This window comes from Dipodomys merriami, unplaced genomic scaffold, assembly GCF_024711535.1.
Source record: "Dipodomys merriami isolate MVZ:Mamm:240054 unplaced genomic scaffold, mDipMer1.0.p SCAF_13, whole genome shotgun sequence".
Classification (NCBI taxonomy): domain Eukaryota; kingdom Metazoa; phylum Chordata; class Mammalia; order Rodentia; family Heteromyidae; genus Dipodomys; species Dipodomys merriami.
This window is the reverse complement of record NW_027202604.1, coordinates 16,123,986-16,151,959: the sequence shown is the minus strand read 5'-3', so window position 1 is coordinate 16,151,959 and position 27,974 is coordinate 16,123,986. Positions and strand designations below refer to the sequence as shown.

Sequence of the window (27,974 nt, the reverse complement as noted above, 5' to 3'; positions counted from 1 at the left end):
GGGGCTGTCCCTCAGCTCTTCAGCTCAAGGCTAGCGCTCTACCACTTGAACCACAATGCCACTTCTGGCTTTTTTTTCCCCCCTGCTTATGTGGTGCTGAGGAATGGAACCCAGGGCCTCATGCATGCAAGGCAAGCGCTCTACCACTGAGCCACCTTCCCAGCCCTGGTTTCAAATTCTTTATTGCAAGTAAGTTAAGAAATTACTTGAGGGGCTGGGAAGGTGGCTCAGTGGTAGAGCGCTTGCCTTGCATGCATGAGGCCCTGGGTTCCATTCCTCAGCACCACATAAGCAAAAAGAAAAAAGCCAGAAGTGGCGCTGTGGCTTAAGTGGTAGAGTGCTAGCCTTGAGCTGAAGAGCTGAGGGACAGCACTCAGGTCCAGAGATCAGGCTCCATGACTGACTTAAATAAAAAAAATTACTTGAACTGAATTTGGTGTGTATCAAAGAGGAATATCCACTGTTTTCTGAAAAGATTAATGAAATGCTTCCTCGTTTCCAATAGTTAACCTCTGTGAACCCAAACTTATAAATATATTTCAACCTCATAATAGATTGGATATAGAATGAAATATGAAAATCCACTTGTTTTCCATTGAATCACTTTTTTTTTTTAAGAGATTTGTAAAAATATAAAACATGAGCCAGGAGTAGTGGTACATACTTGTAATCCCAGCAGTCTGCTTTTCTATATTATGGTCAACCTGAACTTCATAGTGAGAAAACTTTGTGGTGAGACCTTGTCTTAAGCAAATTAAAAAAAGTTATTCTCACTAAATTTTATTTTATTTTTCATGACATTGTTATGTAAATGTGTATTGCTTTATTAGGTTATCATGAATATTTTAAAATTTAAAGTTTTTTTAAAATTTAAAATTTTTATTTTTTTGCCAGTCCTGGGACTTGAACTCAGATCCTGGGCACTGTTGAACTCAGGTCCTGGGCACTGTCCCTGAGCTTCTTTTGTTCAAGGCTAGCACTCTACCACTTGAGCCATAGCGCCACTTCCGGCTTTTTCTGTGTATGTGGTACTGAGGAATCAAATCCAGGGCTTCATGCATGCTAGGCAAGCACTCTACCACTAAACCATATTCCCAGCCCTAAAATTTAAAGTTTTAATTCTCATAGAGTAAACATTGATATAACTTATAAAAGAAAAGAAATGGCCTTTGAGGTTTTCAGTTTAAAGGAATGTAAAGGGATCCTGAGTCCAAAAAGTTAGTGGTACTGCTTAATTTCTTTTTCTCCTTTTTAGATGTTGTTCCTATGAATGCTTAATTTTTTGGGCTAAAATGATAACTTATAATCATCTTGCTGGTAAACGCAATTATAAGGTAGTTGCTAGATGCATGGAATTACTAAATGAAAACAGCTTTGGATCTTTGCTGAAATTAAAAGAAAAGGCCAGATTAACCTACTGTATTGCTGAAAATTGACTCACACAGCCATAGGCATATTCATATAAATACTTAGAAGGAGCTATCTTTTGTGCTAATGTTGTGGCAGGATTTCCCATGGAAAGTGGTTGCTGCGTTCTTACAGAATTTCTAATTGTATGTATTGCTTTTTAGGTCTGTGAATGCTGTGCCCTAGTGTGTAAGTTGTAATTATTAGCTTGGAAGATTAGGCAACTTAGGAGTCAGTGATTGGCTGTACCATAAAAGTAACTTAGAAGAGTTCATCTTTGCAAAGCCCAGTGACCTAAATCAGATACGTACGTCCCTGGGCTCTGCAAGGCACCTACCTACTACATTACAGTGTCAAGACGTTTGTATGTTACCATGGAAAGGTTTCGTCGGGAGAAGCTATCAGTATGTACCTAATAATTAAATCTTATATTTTATTTACCAACAGATTTGAATCAAAGTTTTAACAGTGAAGCTTGGAGAAATGTCAGGCCTAATTAGCACTGGCTTAGAATAGTATCATCCTCTGTGTCCTTGGCTGTGGAAGGCATGTGCTGTAGAGTAAATCCCATGTAAAGCTAGAAATATTTATAGCATCTGTCTCTGTATAAAATTAGTTTTTAACAGTTAAAAGTTCTTGAATGAGGCTTAATAATTTGGCTAGCATAATAGGAAAGAAATCATTTAGTGGTTAAATGCATTTTGAAGCTAAATTAAAATGTTTACATGGTTAATCATAATTTATGAGCGGTGATAGTTTTAGGTTGAGGCCATATGTTTTATATACCGCAAAAAGTAAATTTGTACTAGTGGTCTCTGAAGGTTGATTTAATAATATACTTGATTTATTTTTTTTAAGTACCATGTAGTATTAGGTTTTTATTAATTTTTTATTGGTATCGATTAGTTATACAGGTGAGTGTCTACTTATGTATACAGTACTTTTTGATCATAACCAGTTCTCTACTATTCTCCTAATAACATATCTATATACTTCTGTGTTAAAAGATATACTAATTTTATATTTTAAAACCTTTTAATATCTTATTTTCTTAATGCCTCTGATATTATCTCATTTTTGATATTTTGACCAGTGAAATAGAAATTGTAGATTGTACTTCTTCTCCAAGACAGTTGACTATAAAAGGAAATAGGTGAGCCAGGCGCAGGTGGCTCACGCCTGTAAGTCTATCTACTCAGGAGGCTGAGATCTGAGGATCACAGTTCAAAGCCAGCCAGGGCAGGAAAGTCTGTGAGACTCTTACCTCTAATAAATCACTAGAAAACTGAAAGTGGTGCTGTGGTCCAAGTGGTAGAGTGCTTACCTTGAGCTGAAGAGCTGAGGGACAGTGCCCAGGCTCAGAGTTCAAGCCCCACGACCGACAAAAAAAAAAGGGGGGGGAATAGTGAGATGTGTTACGTAACTATAGCATCTCTTTCTAGTAAAACAGGATTTTGACTTTATCTCATATTGATGTTGATTTTGTTATTATAAATTGGTGTTTTAAATGTTAAAGTATTGTTACTTACATTTTAGCTTTAATTGTGTCTGGAAGGAATCTTTTTAAGTGGATCTAGGGTACGTTTTTGTGGTATTTCCCTCCCTCCCCCATTTCTGGAACTTGAACTCAGGGCTTGAGTACTGTCCCAAAACTTTTTTGCTCAAGGCTAACTTTACCACTTGAGTCACAGCCCCACAGTCTGCTTTTTGGTTGGTAATTGAGAATAAGAGTCCTTAGATCTCAACCTAGGTATTTACACGTGTGACCCACCTGTAACCTGTACTGGGAACATTGTGCATTTAGCATGCAAGAAGCCAAAGAAGGCTTGAATACTGACTGGGAAGGCACAACAGCCAGGTTCTTCCTGCTATAATCTTGGCTCCTCCTTCTTGTAAGTTATTGTTCTAGCCTGGGAGAAGGTTAAAAGTAGTTACATAAGTTTAATTTTTTTTAATAGAGAAAGGTCAAGTATTTTTTACTACAAGTGACCTTGTTCTGTTGTCTGGTGAAAGAACTCATGTAACTGCCACTTTAGAATACTGGCTTAATTTTGTTCTTTCACTAATAGTGATTCTTGAAAGAATCACATAAGCTTTGAGTTTTAGATTTTTGGGAAAGAAAAAAGATAAAGTAAGACCATTTAATATCTATGAGTTATGAAGTCTTATTTTTTTTCAGGGCAATGGAAAAAATATTCTGTATTTCTTTCCATGGGGAGCTATATCATAGTTGTAAGTTAATATTGTAAGCAAGTATAGGCTGGGCATTTTTGGATAGGTTTTCATTCATTCACATAATCCCCATTATCCCCTTAGTATCTCTCAGTGTGTATACTGTATCATTTAGTGTGGCTCTACATTTGCTTATTGAGTAGATGGCATTTTTTCACAGCCCTTAGGATTCCTGGGCAACTCTGGAGCATTATTAAGGAAGGAGTAGGCAAACAATGTTGGATTTCAGTAGAAAGATGTAATAGAACCTTAAAAATATAATGCTAACCCTAATCTACTGAAGATATAGGACCTTGGCAGAACGTCTGTGTACCTTCTGAAAAACATTTACTGAGTTCTTGCAGTCCTCTACCTCCCCCCCCACAACCTACACTGTGCATACTGTATTGTTTCTGTAATTTTAATATATATATATATTTATTTATTTATTTTTGCTGGTCCTGGGGCTTGAACTCAGGCCATGGGTGCTGACCGTGAGCTTTTTTGCTCAAGGCTAATTAGTGCTACCATTTGAGCTATACCTCCACTTCCAGATATTTTGGTTGTTCATTGGTGGTAAGTGTCTTTCCTGCCCAGGCTGGCTTCAATTCAGGATCCTCAGATCTCAGCTTCCTGAGTATCTGGGATTATAGGTATGAGCCAGCACTGGTGCCTAGCTATATAATTTTAATTTTTAATAGTTAAGAGGTAGTTATAAAGTACTTATTTTTAAAATAGATTTAAAATGTTCATTTCTGTTAATTTATACATATTTGATAACTGAAACAAGGGATTCCTGTATGTATAAAAACAGTGAATACACCTTCATAGAAATGATGTGAGTAAATATTGATGTTTTATAATTTCATGTAGCACCATAGTGAGGGTTGTTTTTTTGTTTTTTGTTTTGGTTGTTCGTGGGGCCTGAACTACTGGGTCTGGACACTGTCCCTCACTTCTTCAAGGCTAGAGCTCTACCACTTGAGCCACAGCGCCACTTCTGGCTTTTTCTGCTTATGTGGTGCTGAGGAATTGAACCCAGGGCCTCATGCATGCAAGGCAAGCGCTCTACCACTGAGCCACCTTCCCAGCCCTAGTGAGGTTTTCCAGTTGTCTCTTAGTGTGTTTTGTAAAAGTCACCTGTCTCCTGTGTCACAGTGTTTCAATGTCACTAATCTGAGATCTTCTTAAATAGAGCTTTCGGCTTGTCAGTATTTATGTCTCATACTTCTGAATTTTCATGTTGTCACTCCTCCATTTCTTCCTCTTTCTCTCTCCCTCCTATTTCCCAATTTGAATTGGAAATTCAAATTTCCATTCATAGTCTAGGAGAAGTGAAATACATAGAAGAATGAAAAAGCACTCACATTTTATCAGTATGCAGGTCTTTGACTCTAATCCTAAAGAAACTATTTAGCCTTTGGTTCAAAATTTCATAGTGATTCAGTAGCTTATATTCCATTTGGTTGTGTATTACTATTATAGTTCATTTAGCCATTCCTTTGATAAGGCATTATTACCAGCTCTTTTGTGATAGAGCAGTAAATAGCCTTGCACATGTGTTATTTCATATACAGAAAAACTTAAACTCTGATCTAAGGTACCTACATATCTTATGGATAATTAATGTCATATTTATGTTAGGGTATAGTGGCAGTATATTGTATGAATAAATTTCACACCAAGGCTAAAGAATTCTCTTAAGATTAGATTGAATCCAGCCCATGTTGATATCATTTTGACGTTTTGAATTTTCCTGGGCCATGGCTTTAGATAGGCACTTAGGGTTGGTGTGTAAACAGAAGTTATTTTGACTGAGGTTAAGAATGAAACATTTGCATGTGGGGCTGCTCTTTTACTGTTGCTAATTTTAGTTTTCTACTGTAGTTTCAGAGCTAAAAATGAGAAGAAAAATCTTGATATAAATTTTAGAATAACTGACATTAATAGTTGAAATTTGAATTCTTTTTTTTTTTTTTTTTTTTTTTTGGCCAGTCCTGGAGCTTGAAATTCAGGCTTGGGTACTGTCCCTGAGCTTCTCTGTGCTCAAGGCTAGTACTCTGCCACGAGTCACAGCACCACTTCCAGCCTTTTCTGTTTATGTGGTACTGAGGAATTGAACCCAGGGCTTCATGCATGCTAGGTCACATTCCCAGCCCTGAAATTTGAATTTTTTAAACAACGTTGTAACAAGATAAAACACTACTGGTTCCTCTGTTCATCTGCTTTTCAGTGATTATCATTGACATGGGACAATGTTACCAGTTTTATATTTTGCTTTACAAATACTTGATATGCATGTACATTTTTACATAAACTAACAAAAATAAAACATTGTAGTCTCTGTGGAGTAAATTTACTCCATTAATTAAGAAATATGATACTAAGTACTACTGTGTGTTTCAGAAAAGCATTACTCCTTGCAATATCCAGTGCTTTTGTTCTCCCTGTATACTTTGTGAGATGACTTAGCTTAACAACATGGCCTGGTTTGTACGGCTCACACTGTTGGCATTTGTAGCAGATGTTGCCTTTCTTATGTTCACAGTTAAGAACCCTCCAAAGGTATTGAAGGGAAAGGGGAGCTGCATGTTTGCCACTTCTCCCTTTCAAGTATGAGTGCTGCAATTGTTTAGATTTTTTTTTAAATCTTTTTTTGGGCGGCTGATTCTGGGGCTTGAACTCAGATGTTCACTTGAAAGTTTAAACATGTAATTATAGCTACATGAAAATAAGTTTTTATTTTGTTAGGCAGCCAGAGTTTAGTGTATTGTTTTCCTTTATTCTGGCATTTGTGCAAGTGAAATGACAGTTTGTTAGGGGAACAGTTAATCCTTTTTCAAGTAGACAATATTGTACCTTTGGATAGGAATGAGGTTGTCTTGTAACTGCATGCTTGGGAATGAAGTAATAAGAAGTCATTGAAGGACAGCTAAAGATTTTAGAAGGCTGGAATTAATGGATAGTAATTATTAGTTACTCATCCTAGAGCTTTTTTGGCGCTTGTTTTGGTTTCCCCTTTCCCCTTTCCTTATTACTAAGGAAGTGTGAGGAGCTATGGGGCAGTCTGGTTATTAAAGCATACTGTTTGTCCTCTCTCTTATTCAATTATATGAAGTTGTCTCATAATTATACTTACTCTCTTAAATATGGAGATTTGACAAGTCATTTAACTTTGACTTTCCTTTATTAAGTTGAACACTAGTCATTCAGTCATACAAGTTATCTCTGATAGCCAAATCTGTTTGCTCCTACTGTTTGGACATCTGGCCTTCAGAAAGTATAGCTGTCAGAAGATCTACCCTTCCTTAACTATAATTAATTCTCATTTGGGGGTAACTAGTTGTGTTTGGATAGCAAGGAATTTACTTGAAAAATTAAGCAAATTGATTTAATTTCTAGGTTTAGATGTTAACTTGGGTGTGGAGTTTGGCTAGGAAGGAACAATTGTATATACCTTTTATATTCTGAAAAACCTTGAGTTGCTGGCTAGCACTTTTTTTCTTTTTTGGGGGGGGGGTCCGGTTGTGGGGCCTGAACTCTGGGCCTGGGCGCTGTCCCTCAGCTCTTCAGCTCAAGGCTAGCGCTCTACCACTTGAGCCACAGCGGCACTTCGGCTTTTTTCTTTTTGCTTATGTGGTGCTGAGGAATTGAACCCAGGGCCTCATGCATGCAAGGCAAGTGCTCTACCACTGAGCCACCTTCCCAGCCCCCTGGCTAGCACTGTTAAAGACCAAATGCTTACTGGCACAACTTTGGTTAGCCCTAGGCTGGGCACCATCCAAAACATGATGCAGCTGGTCTAGCTTGAATTCAGATCCACTTTGAGAGAAGAGGATTTGTCCATCTGTTTCTGTCTATTACATAGAATCATGCATAAGAAGTTTATAATATTTAGTGATGATTATCCTTTTAAGATTGCCAGAAGTTTAGAAATTGAAACTATAATTTTATTCCTTTAAATATGGTCTGGGGGGCTGGGAAGTTGGCTCAGTGGCAGAGCGCTTGCCTTGCATGCCTAAGGCCCTGGGTTTGATTTCTCAGAACCACATACGCAAAAAGAAAAAAGCCGGAAGTGGTGCTGTGGCTCAAGTGGTAGAGCGCTAGCTTTGAGCTGAAGAGCTGAGGGACAGCACCCAAGCCCAGAGTTCAGGCCCCACGACCGGATCCAAAAAAAAAAAAAATGGTCTGGGGCTGGGAAGGTGGCTCAGTGGCTCAGTGGTAAAGTGCTTGCCTTGCATGCATGAGGCCCTAGGTTCGATTCCTCAGCACCACATAAGCAGAAAAAGCCAGAAGTGGCACTGTGGCTCAAGTGATAGAGCGCTAGCCTTGAGCTGAAGAGCTGAGGGACAGCGCCCAGGCCCAGAGTTCAAACCTTATGACCGACCAAAAAAAAAAGTCTGTATGTAAAGTTTCCTTTTATCCCATCCTTTTTAATACTCTGTCTTCATTTTTTCATTCATATATATATATATATATATATATATATATATATGTATGTATGTATGTATATATGTATATAGCTCCATCCTCCACCCTTTGGTAGTGTTTCCCTTTCTTTGCTGTTCTTTCCTAGCTCCCTTTTACATTTGTGTTACATTGTTGTTATCATCATCATCATCAGCAGCAGCAGCAGCAGCATTTTAGGTTTAGATTCTACAAGTGAATGAAAACATGCTATATTTGGGGTTTTGAGCTTGGCTGATCTTACTTAAAATAATGACCTACAGTTCTATTGATTGATTTCCCTGCAAATTTTTATATAATTTTATTTTTCTTTATGGCTGGATAAGATTTCATGGTGTGTATGTGTGTCTATATATGCGTATATGTGTGTGAATATGAAGAAATACACACACACATACACATACATAAACGTTTATGTCTGTGTATATCCATTGATTGGTTTTGGGGCATGTAAACCGGTTCCACAGTTGATAATAGTCAATCTGCAACAAACATGGGTATTCAAGTTACCTCTTTTTGTAAATTGATTTCTACTCTTTCAGTATGTTAATTAAAAAGCATAAATAGTTCAACATATGTGTTTACCTTCCACTAGTATGTTTGTTTCCTTGAGTTTGAGGAGGGAACAAAATAGAAAAGAAGATTCATATAACTGAGTTTTCACAATGGAAAATCGGAATTTCTCTAGATAACAAAATTTTAGCATGGTTTTTCCTTTGGGAATATCAAACATTATTCTTTTGTTGTAACTTATAAAAGAAAGGAGTACTGCATATTAAGTCCATCTTTTTTTTTCTTTGTTTTTGAACAGTTTTGTTTTTAACTGTAATCCAATCAAATATAGCTGTTTTTCCAATTAGTAAACTTTCTTTTTTTTTTTTTTGGGTCCAGTCATGGGGCCTGAACTCTGGGCCTGGGCACTGTCCCTCAGCTCTTCAGCTCAAGGCTAGCGCTCTACCACTTGAGCCACAGCGCCACTTCTGGCTTTTTTCTTTTTGCTTATGTGGTGCTGAGGAATCGAACCCAGGGCCTCAGGCATGCAAGGCAAGCGCTCTACCACTGAGCCACCTTCCCAGTCCCCAATTAGTAAACTTTCTATGTTGATACTTCCCCTTCATTCATTTTTCTTTTATCCCTGGTCCTGGAAAGTCTTTTTTTTTTTTTTTAATAAGCTTTTTAATTGTAAAAATGCTGTACAGAAACCATGGGACCTATGTTTCTTTGGGCCTGGCTTACTTAATATAATTTTTCCAAGTCTTTCCATTTCCTAACAAATTGGGCAATGTCATTCTTTCTTGGAAAAGTCTGTCTTTTGAGGATGAAATAATCCTGTTTATTTAGATTCTCTCTCTGTCTCTGTCTCTGTCTCTCTGTCTCTGTCTCTCTCACACACACAATGGCAACAGTAAATTGCCTACAGACATACTTGAAAATAATGCAGTTAACTGTAAGAGTTTATTTCTTTGAGAGAAAGCAAGCTGTTTCACATTTTGAGCCATTTCAAATGTATATAACAGATCTTCAGTGTGATTTCATGAGTAAATGAGAATCATTTGTTCTTAGGGTCCTGATGAAGAAGCTGTTGTGGATCTTGGCAAAACAAGCTCAAATGTGAATACCAAGTTTGAAAAAGAAGAACTAGAAAGTAAGTTTGTTTGAAATACCATTCTTAGCTAGACAAGTGATCAATTTATGTTTGTTAGAGTTCTTAAGGTTTACCATTTTTTTTGGAATTTTTCATTGTTTGAGAAAGAACTGTCATTTAGAAAACTATTGATTACTTTCTTGTACAGTCTAAACAATAATAGTACAGTAAAACACCTATGTGACAATCTAATGTAGGAATTGAATGACCCCTGATTATTTACTTCATTGAAATATTGGCATAAGATATATTTCAGAAAGCCTTTCAAACCTCACTGGTAGTTACTATTACTGGGCAAACTGAAAAGTTAGTTACGTATCAGTTAATTGTTGTTTTCGTTTCAGTCAGGTGAGGTAATTTTCTTATGAGCAGACTAATATGCCACAGTTATAACCAGTTGTTATCTAAATGTATGGGCCTGTTACATTGACCTTTTAAAATGGCACAGTAATGTTCACATAGGCTTTGTGTAGCCAAATTAGTTATTTCTCCATTTATCTTCCCTAAGTGAGAAGAAATGCTGATTTCTTTTTTTCATTTTTCCTTTAATACTGTATTTACAGAATGGCTGCAAACATAGTACAGAAAATTTCTTTATATACTTTCAGTCTCCTAATGTGAAGAATATTGTTAGCTTTGTATTCAACTTACAATTATAAAAATACAGAAATTAACATTAATTATCAGTTGGTTAATTGTTTTACTAAGTTGCTAATTTTGTTTGGAATTCAGAAGTGGCTTTTCTTTTTCTTTTTTTTTTAAGGTAAGTTATGTTAGTATGTATTTTGCTTTTAGTGTGGCTTGAACTCTGGGTTCTGGTACTTTTTTTTTGGTTCATTTTTTTTGCTTAAGATGACACTATACTACTTGACACAACTGGACTTCCCAGTTCAAGTTCTGAGAGTACATTTATATCTTATCTTCTGTTCCCCTCTAATCCATAAGTTTCTTATTCTTTGCTTGTTTTTTCATGACACTTAAAGAGTAGTGGCAAGATAACTTGAGTGAAGGTCTGTTTTGATCTGTCTTGAGTGTTCAGTACACACAGTAGATGCAATGTGCCCACCTTCACATGTGGCTCTGTGGATGTGACATAATACTATAGAGTAGCAATATGTAATATTGATTAATACTGAGCACTTTTGTGAGGTGTGGTTGTGGATGGCAAAGTTTTTGATAGACATTTTTAGGTCTTTCTAGGAACACATCTTGCATTAACATCTGTGAGAACTAAACCTATAGGAAGCTGTTACTTTGTTGCTTTTAAGGAGATAGAGGGAACATACAAGTTCTCATGTAGATGATGAATTTTATTTTATTTTTATTTTTTGTTAGTCATGGGGCTTGAACTCTGGGCCTGGGCGCTGGCCCTCAGCTCTTCAGCTCAAAGGCGAGCGTTCTACCACTTGAGTCACAGCATCACTTCTGGCTTTTTTTGTGTATGTGGTGCTGAGGAATGGAATCCGGGGGCACGCAAGGTAAATGCTCCATCACTGAGCCACCTTCCCAGCCCCAGATGCTGAAATTTTTTTAACTGACTTTAAAAATCTTTTTTAAGTCTAAGCTTACTAGGTCTTCTAGAAAAAAGGACTGTTATAATAAAGGATAATAAAGACATAATAAATAAGAGCAGAGAAAACAAGCCTTGTTCCCCTGTTCTTTGGATTCTAGTATATTCCTACTTAAAGCCTTTTTGAAATGCAAGTGCATTAAATTTATTTTTGTCTTCGTTCATTGAGGCTTGTGTGCCAAGACCCATTAGTGCTAATTGGAGCAACAGCTTTACAATTCAGTATTTTGACCCTTTATTTCTTCTTTTCTTGATGTGCTGAAAGTTGTGAAATCACTTGAGTTTTAGTATAGTTCTCTTTATTGAAATATAATTCACCATTTTAAAGAGTGCACACATTGCTTACCTACATTCTGTTAGGAGGCCATCAGTACTCTTAATTTTAGAAACATTTTTGTTATCCCACAAAGAAACCCTGTACAATTCATTTTTATCCTTGGATTTTCTAGTGAAATTTTTTCCTAGTGAATCACTTGATATATGCTAGGGAGGGCACTAGGTAGTTGAAAACATTTAAACAAATAATTTTAGTTAAGTGAGTTTCCATAAGTCTAGACCTCTTTTAAAAGTTGCTTATTTACTATATTTATATATTAGCTACTTGAAACCAAAAGACATCAGTAACTTCTTGTTTCCTCTAAACTGGAATATGAGCTACAGGCAACTAAAAAGTTCTGCTTCTCTGCAAGTTTCTGATGACCTTAAAATCTTTAGGAGTGTTGAGTATTGACTTAGGAGCTACAATAAGATTTTTAGTGACTTAACAAGTTTTTGGATGAAGTCAGGGAATGATGCTGATGGAATGTAGTTTCCAATCCCTTCTAAAGAGGCCAGATGTAGTAGTGTGGCTTATGTAATCCCAGCAAGCAGAGGATTGTGAATTCCAAGCCAGCCTGGAAGAGCTTCTGCAAGTATTTTTTTCTGACTGTCTTAGTAAATTAGACAGGAAAAAAAGGATCATTAACTTTACATTGCCTTTTTATTTTGTATATAAAGGCAAAAAACGCAATTTGGTAGCATATATTTTGTATTGTATATATATTGTAATATATCTCTATTAAGTACAGCTTAATTAGGAGATGCATTTTAAACCACTTAAGGAAATCAAGTTCTCTTTTCTCTGTAGTTGACATAGTACTGCTAACCAGTTCCATGATGCATTTTCATTTAAAATGCCTTTGTTATTTTCAGTTGCTGTTATGCAGAATACAGTCAAGATAATGTAATACCAGCAGAAGTCTATTCTAAAAGTATACAATACTTCACTGCATTCCTTTTTATCTACTCTGAATTCTCTACCTTCTAATTGGCATATTTGAATCATTCCCATTTAATACCCTTATAGTTTAGACCTTGTTCTAAAAACTCAAACTCAAAAAAATGGTAAGTAAACATATATTATTATGTGGCATACAGAAAGTGAAGTAGCCAGTCGACATTAAAGCATGTCTTTTGGGTGTCTAGTAACTAGCATTGGCCAATATGTCGATGAAATAAAGTTATATCTATATAGTATTGTTTTTAAATGGGTCTTTTCAAAATGTCATTTATTTATTTATTTATTTATTTATTCATTCATTCATTCATTTATTGTCAGTTGTGGAGCTTGAATTTAGAGCCTGGGCATTGTCCCTGAGCATTTTTGTTCAAGGTTAGCACCGTACCACTTTGAGCTTCTGGTTTTCTGGTGATTAATTGGAGATAAGAGTCTAACAGACTTTCCTTCCTGGCTGCTGGCTTGGAACCATGATTCTCAGCTCTCAGCTGAGCCACTACCACCTGGCTCAAAATGTGTTTTAGAAGTAAAAACAAATACTTACATCAGTAATCTAATATCAGTAATCTAATACTTATATCAGTAATTTAATAATCATAATGAACAGTTATGATATGATACCTCGGCATAACCACCGTGGTACGGAGGATTGAAGCCAGGGCCTCACACATACTAGGCAAATACTCTACCACTGAACCACATCTCCAACTCTGTATAGGGCTCTGTAAAATAAGAAACTAGAGTTCACCATTGTTAATTACATGAACTAATATATAATTTTGTTAGAGTAAATTTTGGTATATTTCAGAACACTGCTTTTCCTTCTTGGAAAACCATTCATGTTTCATAGGGTTTTTTTTTCCCCTCTTGGAAAACCATTCATATATTTTTCATAGGTCATCGAGCTGTGTACATTGGTGTTCATGTACCCTTTAGTAAAGAGAGTCGTCGGCGCCACAGGCATCGGGGACATAGGCATCATCACCGGAAAAGAAAAGATAAAGAATCAGATAGAGAAGATGGGCGAGAATCTCCTTCTTATGGTGAGAGAAAATAATTGCTCTTTTGATAACAGGTTAAAAATTTTCTAATATTAATGAAATTGTAAATCTGTAATAATTTGTGCACATTATGTACACTGGGGGATACCAATTAAAGTCATATTTTTCCTTCCTTTTTTTTTTTTTTTTTTGAAGCAGAATCTTGCTGTAGAACCAGGCTACCTTTGAACTAAAAATCCTCCCACTTCAGCCTCCCAAATGCTGGCATTGTAGGCATACACTAAAAATTTTTTTCTAGGAAGAAAAACAATTGGTAACTAGATTAAGATCTTCTTGGTATATGTGGGGGAAAAAAATCCTTTATTACATTCCAGCTTTAGCATTGTTAAAAGTTGGTTTTTGTTATTGAACTTGAAGGTTTTTAGGATTTTTATCTCTGAAAGTTTCAGTTATATATATATATATATATATATATATATATATATATATATATATTTTTTGGTGGGGGGGGTCCTTTCGTGGGTCCTGAACTCTGGGCCTGGACGCTGTCCCTCAGCTCTTCAGCTCAAGGCTAGTGCTCTACCACTTGATGCACAGCACCACTTCCGGCTTTTTTCATTTTGCTTATGTGTGCTGAGGAATGGAAACCAGGGCCTCATGCATGCAAGGCAAGCGCTCTACCACTGAGCCACCTTCCCAGCCCCTCAGTTATATTTCTTATTACTTATGTGTTAAAGAAGCATTTGAATAATACTAATGTTCCTGGAAGGCTTGAGTGCTTTTGTTCTTTGGGGGGAGGGGTGGTGAGTACTAATGTTTGAATTCAGGACTACACCCTTACGAGCTTTTCTGCTCTGGTTATTTTTGAGGTGGATCTTAACCTTTTGAGGCATAACACTTATCTAGCAAGTGTGAGATCCAATGTTTAATCCTCATTACCTCATTATCTAAACCTAGAAATAGACGAGTGACAGTAAAGATTAGAAAGAAAAAGCAGGCATTTCTATGTAGAGAGAAGATAAAGAGAAAATGCTTTTTTTTTTAAATTTAAAATTAATTATTGTTGCAGTGCTGGAGTTAAAACCTAGGGCCTTAAACCTGCCAGTTAAGCAAAGTTACCACTTGATCTGGACCCTAGCACTTTTTGCTTCAGTTAGTTTGGGTTTAGAGTCTAGTTTTTTCTCATGTTGGCCTGGATTGCAGCTATCCTCCTATGAATACTTCCCGTGATGCGGGGGTAGCATGTTAACCAGCTGTTGGTTAAGATGGGTCCTCATTAACTTTGCCCCAGCTTGTTCTCAAACCATGATCCTCTTGCTCATTTACCTCCAAGGTAGCTGGAATTACAGATGTGAACCACCATACCTGACTTTTATTTTCTAATGTACATAATATTTTTATAGATGAAACTGTTTAGGAAACTAGACGAGTGTTTGTGGAAGTGAGTATATTTCTGACATAATATAATGATTTAAAAATAATGTTCAAAATATTTGACTTTTTAAATGGAATAAACCTAAAAAAGATCTGTGTTCCTGAAGTGGATTTAATTTGGCTTTAATTAGCTATGAACTTGTGACATAGAAAGTGCATGAATGGGGAGCTGGGAAGGTGGCTCAGTGGTAGAGTGCTTGCCTTGCATGCATGAGGCCCTGGGTTCGATTCCTCAGCACCACATAAGCAGAAAAAGCCGGAAGTGGGCGCTGTTGCTGAGGGACAGTGCCCAAGCCCAGAGTTCAGGCCCCACAACCGGCCAAAAAAAAAAAAAAGAAAGTGCATGAATGGTGTCTCTTACTACTTCCTCTTTTTTCTAAGGAAGAGATCATGCTTCAAGATGAGGTGGCAAACAGGAATTCAATTTTCCCTTCCATTTATTTTCCTTACTAATTTTTCTATTTTTCCTCTGGTTCTACATCACCACAAATTTCAGCTTTTCTGAGGTACAATTGATGAATAAAAAGTATATATTTAGGGTATGCTACATCGTAAAATGACTACTCATTATAAAGTTAATTAATACACTTATCTTACCAGATTTCTTGTTTTGTGTGTGGCAGAAACACTTAAGATGTAATTACTAAACACATTTAAGTATATAATCCATTGTTATTAACTACAGTCTCAAGGTTGTACATGAGAGCCCTGAATATATTTATATTATAACTGAGGTTTGGAACTGCCCTCCATTAAAAAAAAAATACTTGGAAAACTATTATCTGTGAGACAATAGTTACACATATTGGATGGACTGCAGGCAGCTTGGAAGTACAGTAAATCTTATGATTGCCTGAGCTTACTATCCAGAATCTGATTTAGGCTATAACCTAAAGAGGGGAACCCAAATAGTATAGCAGGATCTCAATAATCACAGGTTAAAAAAGCAGTCATGACAGCAGTTAGAAAGTATGTTGAACTCATTGAAAATAAAAACACAGTATAGACAAGTAATGGAGGTAGTCTTGGAAAATGACACTGTTTCATTTGTACTGTGCAAAAGGATGAGAAAAAGTTGTATTAGAAAAGTAAGGTTGAGGAAGTGGCGCTGTAGCTCAAGTGGTAGAGCGCTCACCTTGAGCTGAAGAGCTGAGGGACAGCGCCCAGGCCCAGAGTTCAAGCCCCATGACCGACCAAAAAAAAAAACAAGAAAAGTAAGGTTGAGAATCAGTGATTTAAGCTTCCAATTTAAGAAAACGGAGTAAAGTAGAGAAAATTTAACTCCAGGAAAATGAGTCAAAAATCAAACAAAATTGTATCATACCAAAAACACAGTAACATGTCTGTCAGACCAAAATGTGGGCTTTTAGAAAGATCAGTAATTAATTAGGTTAGCTGTGTACAGTGGCTGTTTGAGAAGGCTGCATAAAGTAGAGGGATCATGAATTCCAGGCCACTGTGGACTGTACATTGAGTGAGACAATCACTTAGTCCTACTGTCAGTATAATCTAAGTAGACTATCAGTAAGTTAAGAATAATTTAAGTATCATTTAGCCGTTCCCCCATCTCACCTTTCTATTTTTGTGTAATTTGCTTAGATCTGCCCTTTCCTTCGGTCATTCCTTCTCATTGCTCATTTATCCTCTTCTCATATTCTGTTTGTTGGCCTGTATAAATGGCTAGATGTTATTTCAATATGATTTAAAGTTTTAGGGCAACAAATTTTGTTTTCTGTCTTTATTGCTGGGCCTGATTTTTCTTCCAGATTACAATATTTTAAAAACTGAAGTTTTGGTAAAATGTATTTCTTTATAACAAATGTTTTATTTTCAGAACTGTGTTTACCTTGCAATCAGGTAAAGAAAATCTAAGAGTTTACTTAAATTTCATATTATTCAGACACTCCATCCCAGAGAGTTCAGTTTATTCTTGGTACTGAGGATGACGATGAGGAACACATTCCCCATGATCTGTTCACGGAAATGGATGAATTGTGTTACAGAGATGGAGAAGAATATGAATGGAAAGAAACTGCCAGGTAATTAATTATGCCGACATTTGTACCTACTTAAAGTTGGCTTTCCTTGTTTATGCTGGTGATGAGAATATTAAATTGAAAGTATGAGATATACCTGCTGTTAAAACTGAAGAATTTCCTTGTCGATGCCCAGAAATTTTACCTTTTTCTATCAGTTCCCAAATTTGTCCTGTTAACTTAAATGCTTTTACTTAATATGAATAAGAGGAAGTACATTATTGTAGAAACTATAAAGCAGTATAATTCTGTTTTTATATGCTACTCTACTAGCTTAAAATAAAAGTAGAGCATTGGCCTAGTTTGTTTGTTTGTTTGTTTGTTTGTTTGTTTGTTTGTTTTTTGGGTCCGGTCATGGGGCCTGAACTCTGGGCCTGGGCGCTGTCCCTCAGCTCTTCAGCTCAAGACTAGCGCTCTACCACTTGAGCCAAAGCGCCACTGCCGGCTTTTTTCATTTTGCTTATATGGTGCTGAGGAATCAAACCCAGTGCCTCAGGCATGCACAGCAAGCGCTCTACCACTGAGCCAACTTCCCAGCCCCATTGGCCTAGTTTGTGGAAATAAGTTTACAACCTGTCTTAACAAATTTGTGACTTTGTATTTATTTTTAAATAAGTTATGCTTGGTTATGCTGGTGAGTTTTTATTTCTTTTTAAGTAAGTTATGCTTGTTATGTTAAAGGGAATAGTTGGAATATTATTTATAAAATGTTTTCTGTGTTTATTTAGATGGCTGAAGTTTGAAGAGGATGTAGAAGATGGTGGTGACCGGTGGAGTAAACCTTATGTGGCAACTCTTTCTTTGCACAGTCTTTTTGAACTACGGAGTTGCATCCTAAATGGCACAGTCATGCTGGACATGAGAGCGAGCACTCTAGATGAAATAGCAGGTATAATAAATTTTTACATGCAAGCTTTACCAAGATTTTAGAGATAGTTAAAGAAATAAAATGCTCTTTTGACATTGTGTGACATCCGTGTTCATTGCAGGTGCAGAGTAAGGACAGATTTTTGCCTGTGATGGAGCTTTGAGACTAGAATGTAGACACTTACCAATATTTAGAAATAATATAAAAAAGAGACTGGTACCATAAGCAAGTATGGTTCTTTGGAATAAGAGATGGTTCTCTGGAACTTTAGGGAACAGAGTTTGTTTCTTTGATTTTTGGACCGTGGTGCCTAGTGAAGGTCCGTAGACAATTAATTGTACAGCTTATTCATAAAATCTGAGCACAAGGTAAATAAAAGGCAGCATGCAGTACAAGAGAAAAAAAGGTGTTCTAAGGAGAGGCACAGTGAGAAGGAAAGTCTAGAAAATGACAGGTGATTCTCAGGACATTCAGTTCCATGGGAGTATACAGACTTCTTGAGTAGCAATGTGAGGTGTGCTGGAAAATAAGAAAAGAGAGATTTTGAGTAATATTGAATAATTTTATTTGGTAGATGGCAGGATTGTTTTTAATTTAGTGAGTAATCATCTTGAGTATACTTCATGAGGACTATTTTGGCCATTGAATGTTAGGGTGGCTTTGGATTTAAAATAGTGTTGGGAATAGTATAAACAAGAAATGAAGATGACCTGATCTGTGGTCAGTTATAGCAATAGAAAAGAAGGAGAGAGACTTGAGGAGGGTTATTTGGATTAGACCACTAAAATTGCTTAATCCAAAGGCATGAGTTTAGCATGTTGGCTTTCTTTTTTTCTCTCAATCTCCTTTCTTCATCCTATCCCCTTCTCCCCCTCCCCCCACCCCCGTGCCAAAGTTGTAAAGTTCGGAAAACTATAAACATAATGCAATATCTTAGGTTAGAAACCTTTGAATTTTATGTGATTGTTAGAATTGACTATATTGCAAATCTTTAAACTTTCAGATTTCTTTTTTCACAAAAGTGACTGAAAATTTGAATTAGTTAGCAGTTTTGAAGGCAGACATGAACCTTACTTGGGCTCTAGTTTTCATGTAAAACAATATAGTGCTTTTCGTAAATGATGTGTGGTTTGGTATTCTTTCTCTATTAAATGTCGTTTTTGCCTTACTATTTTAGTACTATTTTAGTTTGCCTATTAGGTTGGTTCTTTTTGTTTTCTTTCAGAGTAATCTATCATAGTTGTGAAAATTATCCTTCAAAAAAATTCTAAAAGGGCTGAAGATATTATGGTGTTCAATTGGTAGACTGCAAGGTCCTGGGTTTCACCAGGATCAGGGTCTTTTCTGCTTGGGTGGTATGAGCCACCAGTACCTGTCTGTACATGTCTGGTAATGTACACAATGATAAGGGCATTTATTTTCATTTCCTCCATTTCTGTCACAATCTAATGCATTGCTTCTTTTTTTGGTCAGTTGTGGGGCTTGAACTCCGGGCCTGTGTGCTTCCCCTCAGCTCTTCAGCCCAAGGCGAGTGTTCTACCACTTGAGCCACAGCGCCACTTCTGGTATTCTAGTGGTTAATTGAAGATGAGTCTCATGGACTTTCCTGCCTGGGCTGGCTTTGAACCACAATCCTCAGATCTTAGCCTCCTGAGTAGCTAGGATTACAGGTGTGAGCCACTGATGCCCGGCTATGCATTGCTTTTTTTTTTTTTTGGTCAGTCGTGGGGCTTGAACTCTGTGCCTGGGCGCTGTCCCTCAGCTCTTCAGCTCAAGGTGAGCACTCTACCACTGGAGCCACAGCGCCACTTTTGACTTTTTCTGCTTCTGTGGTGCTGAGGAATTGAACCTAGGACCTCATGCATGCAAGGCAAGCAGTCTACCACTGAACCACCTTCCCAGCCCCTATGCATTGCTTTTTGTAGAACTTTATAATGTTTTATCTATTTGCTCTTTTTTTTTTTTTCCAACTCTGGAAGAGAATAAACTTTTGTACTTTAACTGCCTCATTCCTAGCACATAATAAGCGATCATTAACGAGCTAATGACTGAATACATGGTTTCTGGTATTCATCTACTACAACTGTACAACCTAGGAAGCCCATAATTTTGAATTTTTAGCTAGTAAAATTTATTGCTCCCATATTTTTAACTGTAAGAAGCCATTAATATATAATCACAGCTTCATTAATATGATATTTATTAGTCTTATTTTTCTTGGATAGATAGTATTTATGCATGCTATTCAATATTTGGAGAATATATTACTTCTAGAGCTAATGATCTATTTTTGTCAAGGTTTTCATCAGAATTGTTCAGTTACTTCTATGCTTCTTAACAATAACTTATTTTTTCTTTTGATTAGATATGGTATTGGACAACATGATAGCCTCTGGCCAGTTAGATGAGACCATAAGAGAGAATGTTAGAGAAGCTCTCCTGAAGAGACATCACCACCAAAACGAGAAAAGATTCACCAGTCGAATTCCTCTTGTTCGATCTTTTGCGGATATAGGCAAGAAACATTCTGACCCTCACTTGCTTGAAAGGAATGGTGAGATAAGTTGTGGCGTCTAGTTTCTGCTAACATTCTTCTAACAACATTGCAGTGTGTTGCCACCAATATTTGAGGAAAGAAAGATATTCTGGGTCATTCTGACCTTCTGTTTTAAGAACGTTATTTCTGAAATATTTGTATGTATCTTTGTTAGTTTGTTTTTCTGTTTTTGAGAAATGATCTTACTCTGTAGCTCAGACTGTTCTAGAACTCATACTGCTAAGTTCTGGGATTACAGATAGGCATAAGGTAATATTCCATTAAACATTATGTATAGAAATCACTGAAGAAAAGCATCTGCTGTTACTAAAAATGGCACAAAGTAGTTTCTAAGTAACAGTTAAACATAGTTACTGTCCTTTACACTGAATTACTTCTGAATTTTTGTTTCTATTCAGGGTTACTTGTTTTTGGATTTACTTGGGGTTTGGGATCAATTACATAAAAATACACATTAAAAATAATAAATCTTAGGTTTGAATCTAGTGTATTTCTCAGGCATAGAAAGGGTATTTTGGGGTTCATTTTGTGATTTTACTGCCTTTTCTTCTTCTTCTTCTTCTTCTTCTTCTTCTTCTTCTTCTTCTTCTTCTTCTTCTTCTTCTTCTTCTTCTTCTTCTTCCTTCCTTCCTTCCTTCCTTCCTTCCTTCCTTCCTTCCTTCCTTCCTTCTTCTTCTTCCTTCCTTCCTTCCTTCCTTCCTTCCTTCCTTCTTCTTCTTCTTCCTTCTTCCTTCTTCCTTCTTTCTTCTTCTTCCTTCTTCCTTCTTCCTTCTTTCTTCTTCTTTCTTCCTTCTTCCTTCTTCCTTCTTTCTTCTTCTTTCTTCCTTCTTCTTCTTTTTTTTTTGGTATATGTCAGTCCTGAGGCTTGAAATCAGAGCCTGGGCACTGTCCCTGAGTTTTTTTGGTTCAAGCTACTACTCTACCACTTGAACCATAGCTCCACCTCTGGCTTTCTGGTGGAGATGAGTCTTAATGGCCTTTTCCTACTTGGGCTGGCTTTAATCATTGGACCTCAGCCTCTGAATAGATAGAATTACAGGTGTGAGCCACATACATCTGTCAGTTTTATTTCTTTTTACTTAAATTTATGAAAGGTTTTTATGAAATGGTCTATCTTACACCAAAGTAATGTCTTTTTCAGCTGATTGAAAATGACTCAGACTCCAAAGTCACTGACTCTAGCTCTTCGCTGTTCTCATGAGTATGAGTTGGTGGCAGGGTATACGGGACTTGAGAAGATTGTTTTTATAGCCATATACCTCTATTAATTTCTCAGTTCTTGTACACTTGGGTCTAACACAGAGGAATATATCACTGGATTCTCTGGCTCCCAAGGAGTGCTATGTTGATAGGGAACCTGGAAAATGCAGGTGAAGAGCATTAGAGTAGCTTAGGAGGTCACTGTTGGCTCCGGTCACCACTGTTACCAATCATATTTCAGTGATAAGTATAGTATGGGGCAAGGCTTCTTTCTGTTCTTCTCTGATCCCAAAACAGTTGAATGTCTTTTAAGTATTGTATAATCAAATAGCCATAGATGGATAGGATTTAATGTAATCAAAGTTGACAGTAATCATTTGCAGCTCAGTGTAACATACTTACTTTGACCACTTGATCTTGAAAGTCTTTTTATAAAGTAGGTTTAAAATTGTAAATTGGTATATTTAAGGAATCTGAAGAATAAAAGTCTCTGTGCATCTAAATTTAATTTAAAAGCCAGTTTCAATGACACAATTTAACTTTCTTTTTCTTTTTTTTTTTTTTTTTTGTCTTTTCTTTTTTGGTACTGGGGATCGAACCCAGGACGTTGCACTTGCTAGGCAAGCGCTTTGCCACTGAGCTACATCCCAGCCCTTAACTTTCTTTTTCATCTTTGATTTACTTTATATTTTCCCCTTGGTAAAAGGAATTACCCAGAGGAACCATATTAAACCATTATTAAAATTCTTCAATTTCTCTTTAATCATGATTCTTTTCTTTTTTCTTTTTTCCCAGTATTGGGGATTTTGACCGAGGACCCTGCTCTTGCTAGGCAAGCATTCTGCCACTTGAGCAATACTGTTGATATCATTTTGTTTTGTTGTATTATAGTTGCAATTTAATAAGTTTTCTGCATGTAATTAGTTTTTTAAGTAAATGATGATTATGGTTTAAAGGTTCATATTTTAATATTTCTAGGATCTTTTGAACATGTTGCTTTGAATATTTCTTGTGTTTCTCATGTTTTACCTGAAAAGACAATATTATTCTTTAATAATGAAACAATAATGAAATTGAGTGGTGTGTGTCTAAGTATGCATGACTTTTAAAAACCTGCTAAATTTAGTTGTTTTGCTCTTATGTGTGAAATGCTTTTTTACCTAGCTTATTCAGAGGTTTGTATTTATTTAAAAGGATTTGATGTTTTAGAAAACATCAAAAAAGTATATGAGAAGTATACTTTTAAGATTTATTATTAATAATAATAATATTGCTGGTATTGAGGTTTAAGCTCAGGGACTCACACTTGCTCATTTTGTTTTGATGGTGTTCTACCACTTGTAGAACACCATCTCTGTTTTTGTTGTTTTGCTGTTGGACTATTCTTCCTGGGCTGGCTTTGAACCCCATCCTTTAGACCTCAGCCTTCTGGGTACCTTGTATTATAGATGTGAGATAGGCATCCAGCATATTAATTTATTATTATTATTATTATTATTATTATTATTATTATTATTATTATTATTATTATTATTATTATTCCAGTACTAGGGCTTGAATTCTAGACTGGGAACTGTCCCTGAGCTTTTTTGCTCAAGGGTAGTTAGTCCTACCAATTGAGCCACAGCTCTACTTCTAGCTTTCTGGTGGTTAATTGGAGCTAAGAATCTTACAAATTTTCCTGTGTGGCCTGGCTTCAAACAGCAATCCTCAGATCTCAGCCTCCTGAGTAGCTAGGATTACAGGCGTGAGCCACCAGCGCCCGGCTGGCCTGAAGCTTTTTATATACATTAGGCTGCTTTCAGACTTTCAGTCCTTGAGAGCCTCCCAAATGTTGGAATTACAGGCATGTACAACCATTTTTGGCTAGGTCATTTACTAATGAGCACCATCAGAGGTCTGTATATTTTTCAAAATTGACATTGTAATCCTCTTTATAAAAATTCCTGTAATTTAACTTTGAGAACCCTACCCAACCCTATTCATTTTATATATATATATAGATAGATATAGATATCTATATCTATATCTATATCTATATCTATATCTATCTATCTATCTATCTATCTATATATATATATATATATAGAGAGAGAGAGAGAGAGAGAGAGAGAGAGAGGAGAGAGAGAGAGAGAGAGAGAGGAGAGAGTCAGTTGTTGGGCTTGAAGCTCAGGGCCTAAGTGCTGTCCCTGAGCTCTTTTTGCTTAAGGCTAGAGTTCTACCACTTGGAGCCACAGTGCCATTTCCAATATTATTAAATTTTAATACCAACTTTAAGCTAGAAATTCTTAGATAATGATAATATGGATTTTTCTTATGAGAGGTAATTACTTGTAGCAGTTTGGTACAATGTAGGAAAATTATATTCAGTATAAACTCAGTACTGGTAAATTTGCTTAGGGTTCTTTCTACTTCTTAACATTATTTTATGTTGTTTGAATTTATTTAGCAGTAACTTTATATTGATTTTGGTCTTTGTAAAAATGCTACAGAATTGGTCGTTCTAATTTCTAGCAGAATACAGATAGTCGCCTGCCATCTGTTTTTAATTTTATTATTTTGTCAATACTGTGGTTTGAACTCAGGGCCTTTAGCTTGTTAGGCACAAGCACTTGATCATTTGAGCCATGTCTCCAACTCTTTTGCCTTTGTTTTTCAGTTAGAGCATCTCACATTTTTGCCTGAGCTGGTCTCAATTTGTTAAACTCCTACCTCTATTTTCTACCTAATTTTGATTACAATCATGTTTCATCATACCTGGCTTGGTGTTTTTTTTTTTAATTATTCATTTTTTATTCATTCAGGGAAGAATTACAGTTTATATAACTTTGCAGTAACCTTCTAACATTTAAAAATTCTGTTAACATCTTAACCTTCACCGCATGAATTTGATATTGTGGGCCTTAAAACTTGTGATATATAGTTGAGTGGTGTGTGTGTGTGTGTGTGTGTGTGTGTGTGTGTGTGTGTGTGTGTGTGTGTGTGTGTGTGTGTGTGTGTGTGTGTGTGTGTGTGTGTGTGTGTGTGTGTGTGTGTGTGTGTGTGTGTGTGTCTGTCTGTCTGTCTGTCTGTCTCTTTCACTTCTGCAGTGAACTTCATCATTTTTCATTTATTTGTTTTATCTCAGGGGAAGGCCTTTCAGCCTCCCGCCACTCTTTACGAACGGGTCTCTCTGCCTCAAACCTTTCATTGAGAGGAGAATCGCCTCTATCTCTTCTTCTCAGTCATCTTCTTCCTTCTTCAAGAGCTGGAACCCCTGCAGGCTCGAGGTGTACAACCCCAGTACCCACCCCTCAGCACAGCCCTCCTTCCAGCCCTAGCATCAGTCGCCTGAACTCCAGAAGTTCCCCGCAGAGTCAGCTTCAGCCCCCAGAACTACTAGTGTCACCTGCCAGTGATGATATTCCCACGGTAGTCATTCATCCGCCTGAGGAAGACGTAGAAGCCCTGAAAGGCCAGGAGCAGAAGAAAGAGGAAAATGTTGACCTAACACCAGGCAACTGTCCAACCCTCCACGTGTGGTGCTTTCTGCCTTTGGCCACTTGCTCTTGGAATGCCTTTCAGCACATAACCTGAGCAGCATATGTAGATAATGCTTATAATTTATTTTGACTTTTGCATGTTTTTTTTTCCCCTATATAATGTATTGAACAAGTCATTTTAAATTTAAGACTACAAAGAAGACATATATAATCCCTTTCAAAAAATTTCACTGGAACTTTAGAAGGTTTGAATAGTTCACAAAACAAATTTTTATAATGCTTTAGTTGCTATGATTTTTTTCTTTTTTAAAATAGTGGCTTTTCTTGGGAACTTCACTCATGAACACATGTATGTATATAAAGATAGGTGATGTGCATTTTGTCTATTTGGTTCTTTTTTTTCTCTAAGAATGCAGTACATTTTAAGTCTTCTTGATAGAGGAAAACATTCTTTTTCTGTTTTTTTTGTTTTTGTTTTTGTTTTTGTTTTGATCATCTACCTGGAATTATTAAGGCTAACAGTATACTTTGGAATACACATTAATTGCTCTTTATTTATTGCCCTACTAGTCTTTTCACCCACATTTTCTTTGAACTTTTCCACTACTGGAATTCCTACAGTAAATTTTCTATTTTAGACGCAAAAAATCATTTCCTAATGTGGAAAGGTTTCTTCATTTAAGGGCTATAAATTGTAGTAATTGTGGCTCTCTCCCTTACACATTGATGATACGAACATTTATATGTCTATCTTACTACCTAATTTGTATAAAGGATTATTCAGTGACTTGTACTTTTAGCTTGTATTACAGTCTATCAGTATAATGTGTACTAATGCTAACTAGTGGTTTTAGTCACGATTTAACATTTCTCTCAGTATATTAGCTCATACATCAGTGGCAGCTTAGTTATTAAATGTGTTTATTGTATTTACAAATCTGTGTAAGTTAGATATCTATCTATGTTCATTCAAAAGCAAAGAAAAGTTAACTTTTCCCTGGATCATATATTATGATTGTAGTGATAGCTGTACTTCTTTTCTAGTTCCAGGCATAATGTTACAGGTACTTTGCTGATTTTCTAATATTTCCAGCTTGGTAGTATAATAATTTTGCAAATGCATCAAATTTGTAAAGAAAAGAAAACTCTGCAAGTAACTGCTCAGAAATAATCAGCAGTATCAAGTTTTTTTTTCATTTCCTTGGATAAAATTAACTTATTTAGAGCCTGGGATTGTGGCTCAGTGATAGAGTGCTTGCCTAGCATACATGAAACCACCCTGAGTATGATTCCTCAGCACCACATAAACAGAAAAAGCCAGAAGTGCCACTGTGGCTCCAGTGGTAGAGCACTAGCCTTGAGCTGAAGAGCTGAGGAACAGTGCCCAGACCAACCAAAAAAAATAAAATTTTACTTTATTGTTATTATAAAGGTGATGGAGGGATTACAATAACATGAGTCAGGTAATAAGTACATTTCCTTTTGTAGTCTTTTAAATTACTTTTGATGCTTAAAATACTTAGGAAGTCTAAGGAAATTTCCTTGAAGCCTAATACAACCTTGAGGAGGGAGGCAAGTGACTTGCACATTTGGAGAGGCTGCTCTCATGGACTTGGGTCTGTGAAGTTGTTTGTGATTTACACACTAAAATAGAAAGTAGTATTTTCCTATTCTTTGAAGTATAGTCATTCGTGAGAGAAGGCTGTTTCATAGCCCTGTGCTTGGTAGGATGCTTAACAGCATTCATTGATTCATTCATTCATTATCTCACCTAAGTGTGGCAGGTTGGTCTTGAGCTTGTGATTATCCTGCCTCAGATTTTTTTTATTTTTTATTTTTTTTTAAATTTTTTTTGGGGTCCGGTCGTGGGGCCCGAACTCTGGGCCTGGGCACTGTCCCTCAGCTCTTCAGCTCAAGGCTAGTGCTCTACCACTTGAGCCACAGCGCCACTTCTGGCTTTTTTCTTTTTGTTTATGTGGTGCTGAGGAATCGAACCCAGGGCCTCATGCATGCAAGGCAAGCAAGCTCTCTACCACTGAGCCACCTTCCCAGCCCCCCTGCCTCAGATTTTTGAGTGCTAGGATTACAGGTATCCACCATCACATCTTGCTTCAGAGTATATTTTTAAATCTTCTTGGTTTTATTTTTATATATAATAGCATGTCTTTTTAGTTCTAGGTTACTTAGGACTTGGTTACAGGATCAGGAATATTTGCTTTGCTGGCTAAATAAACAACTTTAAGAGGGGAATTGAAAGGAGTAGACAGGATGATGTTGGAACACTCATAGGCATGGGCCATGCTAGTTTTGGAAAGGAACCAGGGTATAATCAAGTTACCTAAATAAGTCACTGTAGCACAGTCAATTATTTTCATTTTGTTTCTTCTTCCCATTCTTAACATTGTTACTTTCCCTCATAGCCTTATCCTCATTTCATTGTTTCTTTCATATCTCGTAGCTGAGTTATTCTAGACAACTATATCTAATACATCCTATCACATATCCACCAGTTGAACACATTTTAACAGAATTGTGTACCATGCAGTTTGCAGTTGCCACCTGGGTGGAAACCTATCCATGATGCCCATTCATGCTTCTTCCTGTAAGGAACACACATTATTCCTGAATTTTAGGGACAAAAGTAGAAAAGGAGGGCTCTTAATAACTTATTCATGCTTAGTCAATGTGCAAAAGTTACTATTAGATGTATCAAATATGACATTCTGGGGCTTGATGGCATTATAATGAGATTATAAGGTGTAACCATAGTAACTAACTTCATTGGAGTTCTGTGAATCACTAGATGGTAGTATATGTCAG

At 36.5% G+C, this 27,974-nt stretch overlaps 1 protein-coding gene across 10 annotated transcripts in view; it reads left to right on the top strand.

Annotated features, from left to right (window-relative positions):
• The window catches only part of Slc4a7 (solute carrier family 4 member 7), a 97,484-nt gene that overhangs the window by 26,619 nt on the left and 42,891 nt on the right, over positions 1 to 27,974 (top strand). For 3 of the 10 annotated variants that reach the window (XM_070018731.1, XM_070018728.1, XM_070018729.1), the window contains exons 2-7: positions 9,649 to 9,730; positions 13,473 to 13,619; positions 16,912 to 17,050; positions 17,776 to 17,936; positions 20,281 to 20,469; positions 24,800 to 25,168. In XM_070018731.1, the coding sequence (XP_069874832.1) occupies positions 9,649 to 9,730; positions 13,473 to 13,619; positions 16,912 to 17,050; positions 17,776 to 17,936; positions 20,281 to 20,469; positions 24,800 to 25,168 (1,087 nt within the window). Of the gene's footprint in view, positions 1 to 1,749; positions 1,812 to 9,648; positions 9,731 to 13,472; positions 13,620 to 16,911; positions 17,051 to 17,775; positions 17,937 to 20,280; positions 20,470 to 24,799; positions 25,169 to 27,974 lie in introns of those variants that run through there. The other 7 variants (XM_070018733.1, XM_070018730.1, XM_070018734.1 and 4 more) reach the window with 5 other exon arrangements.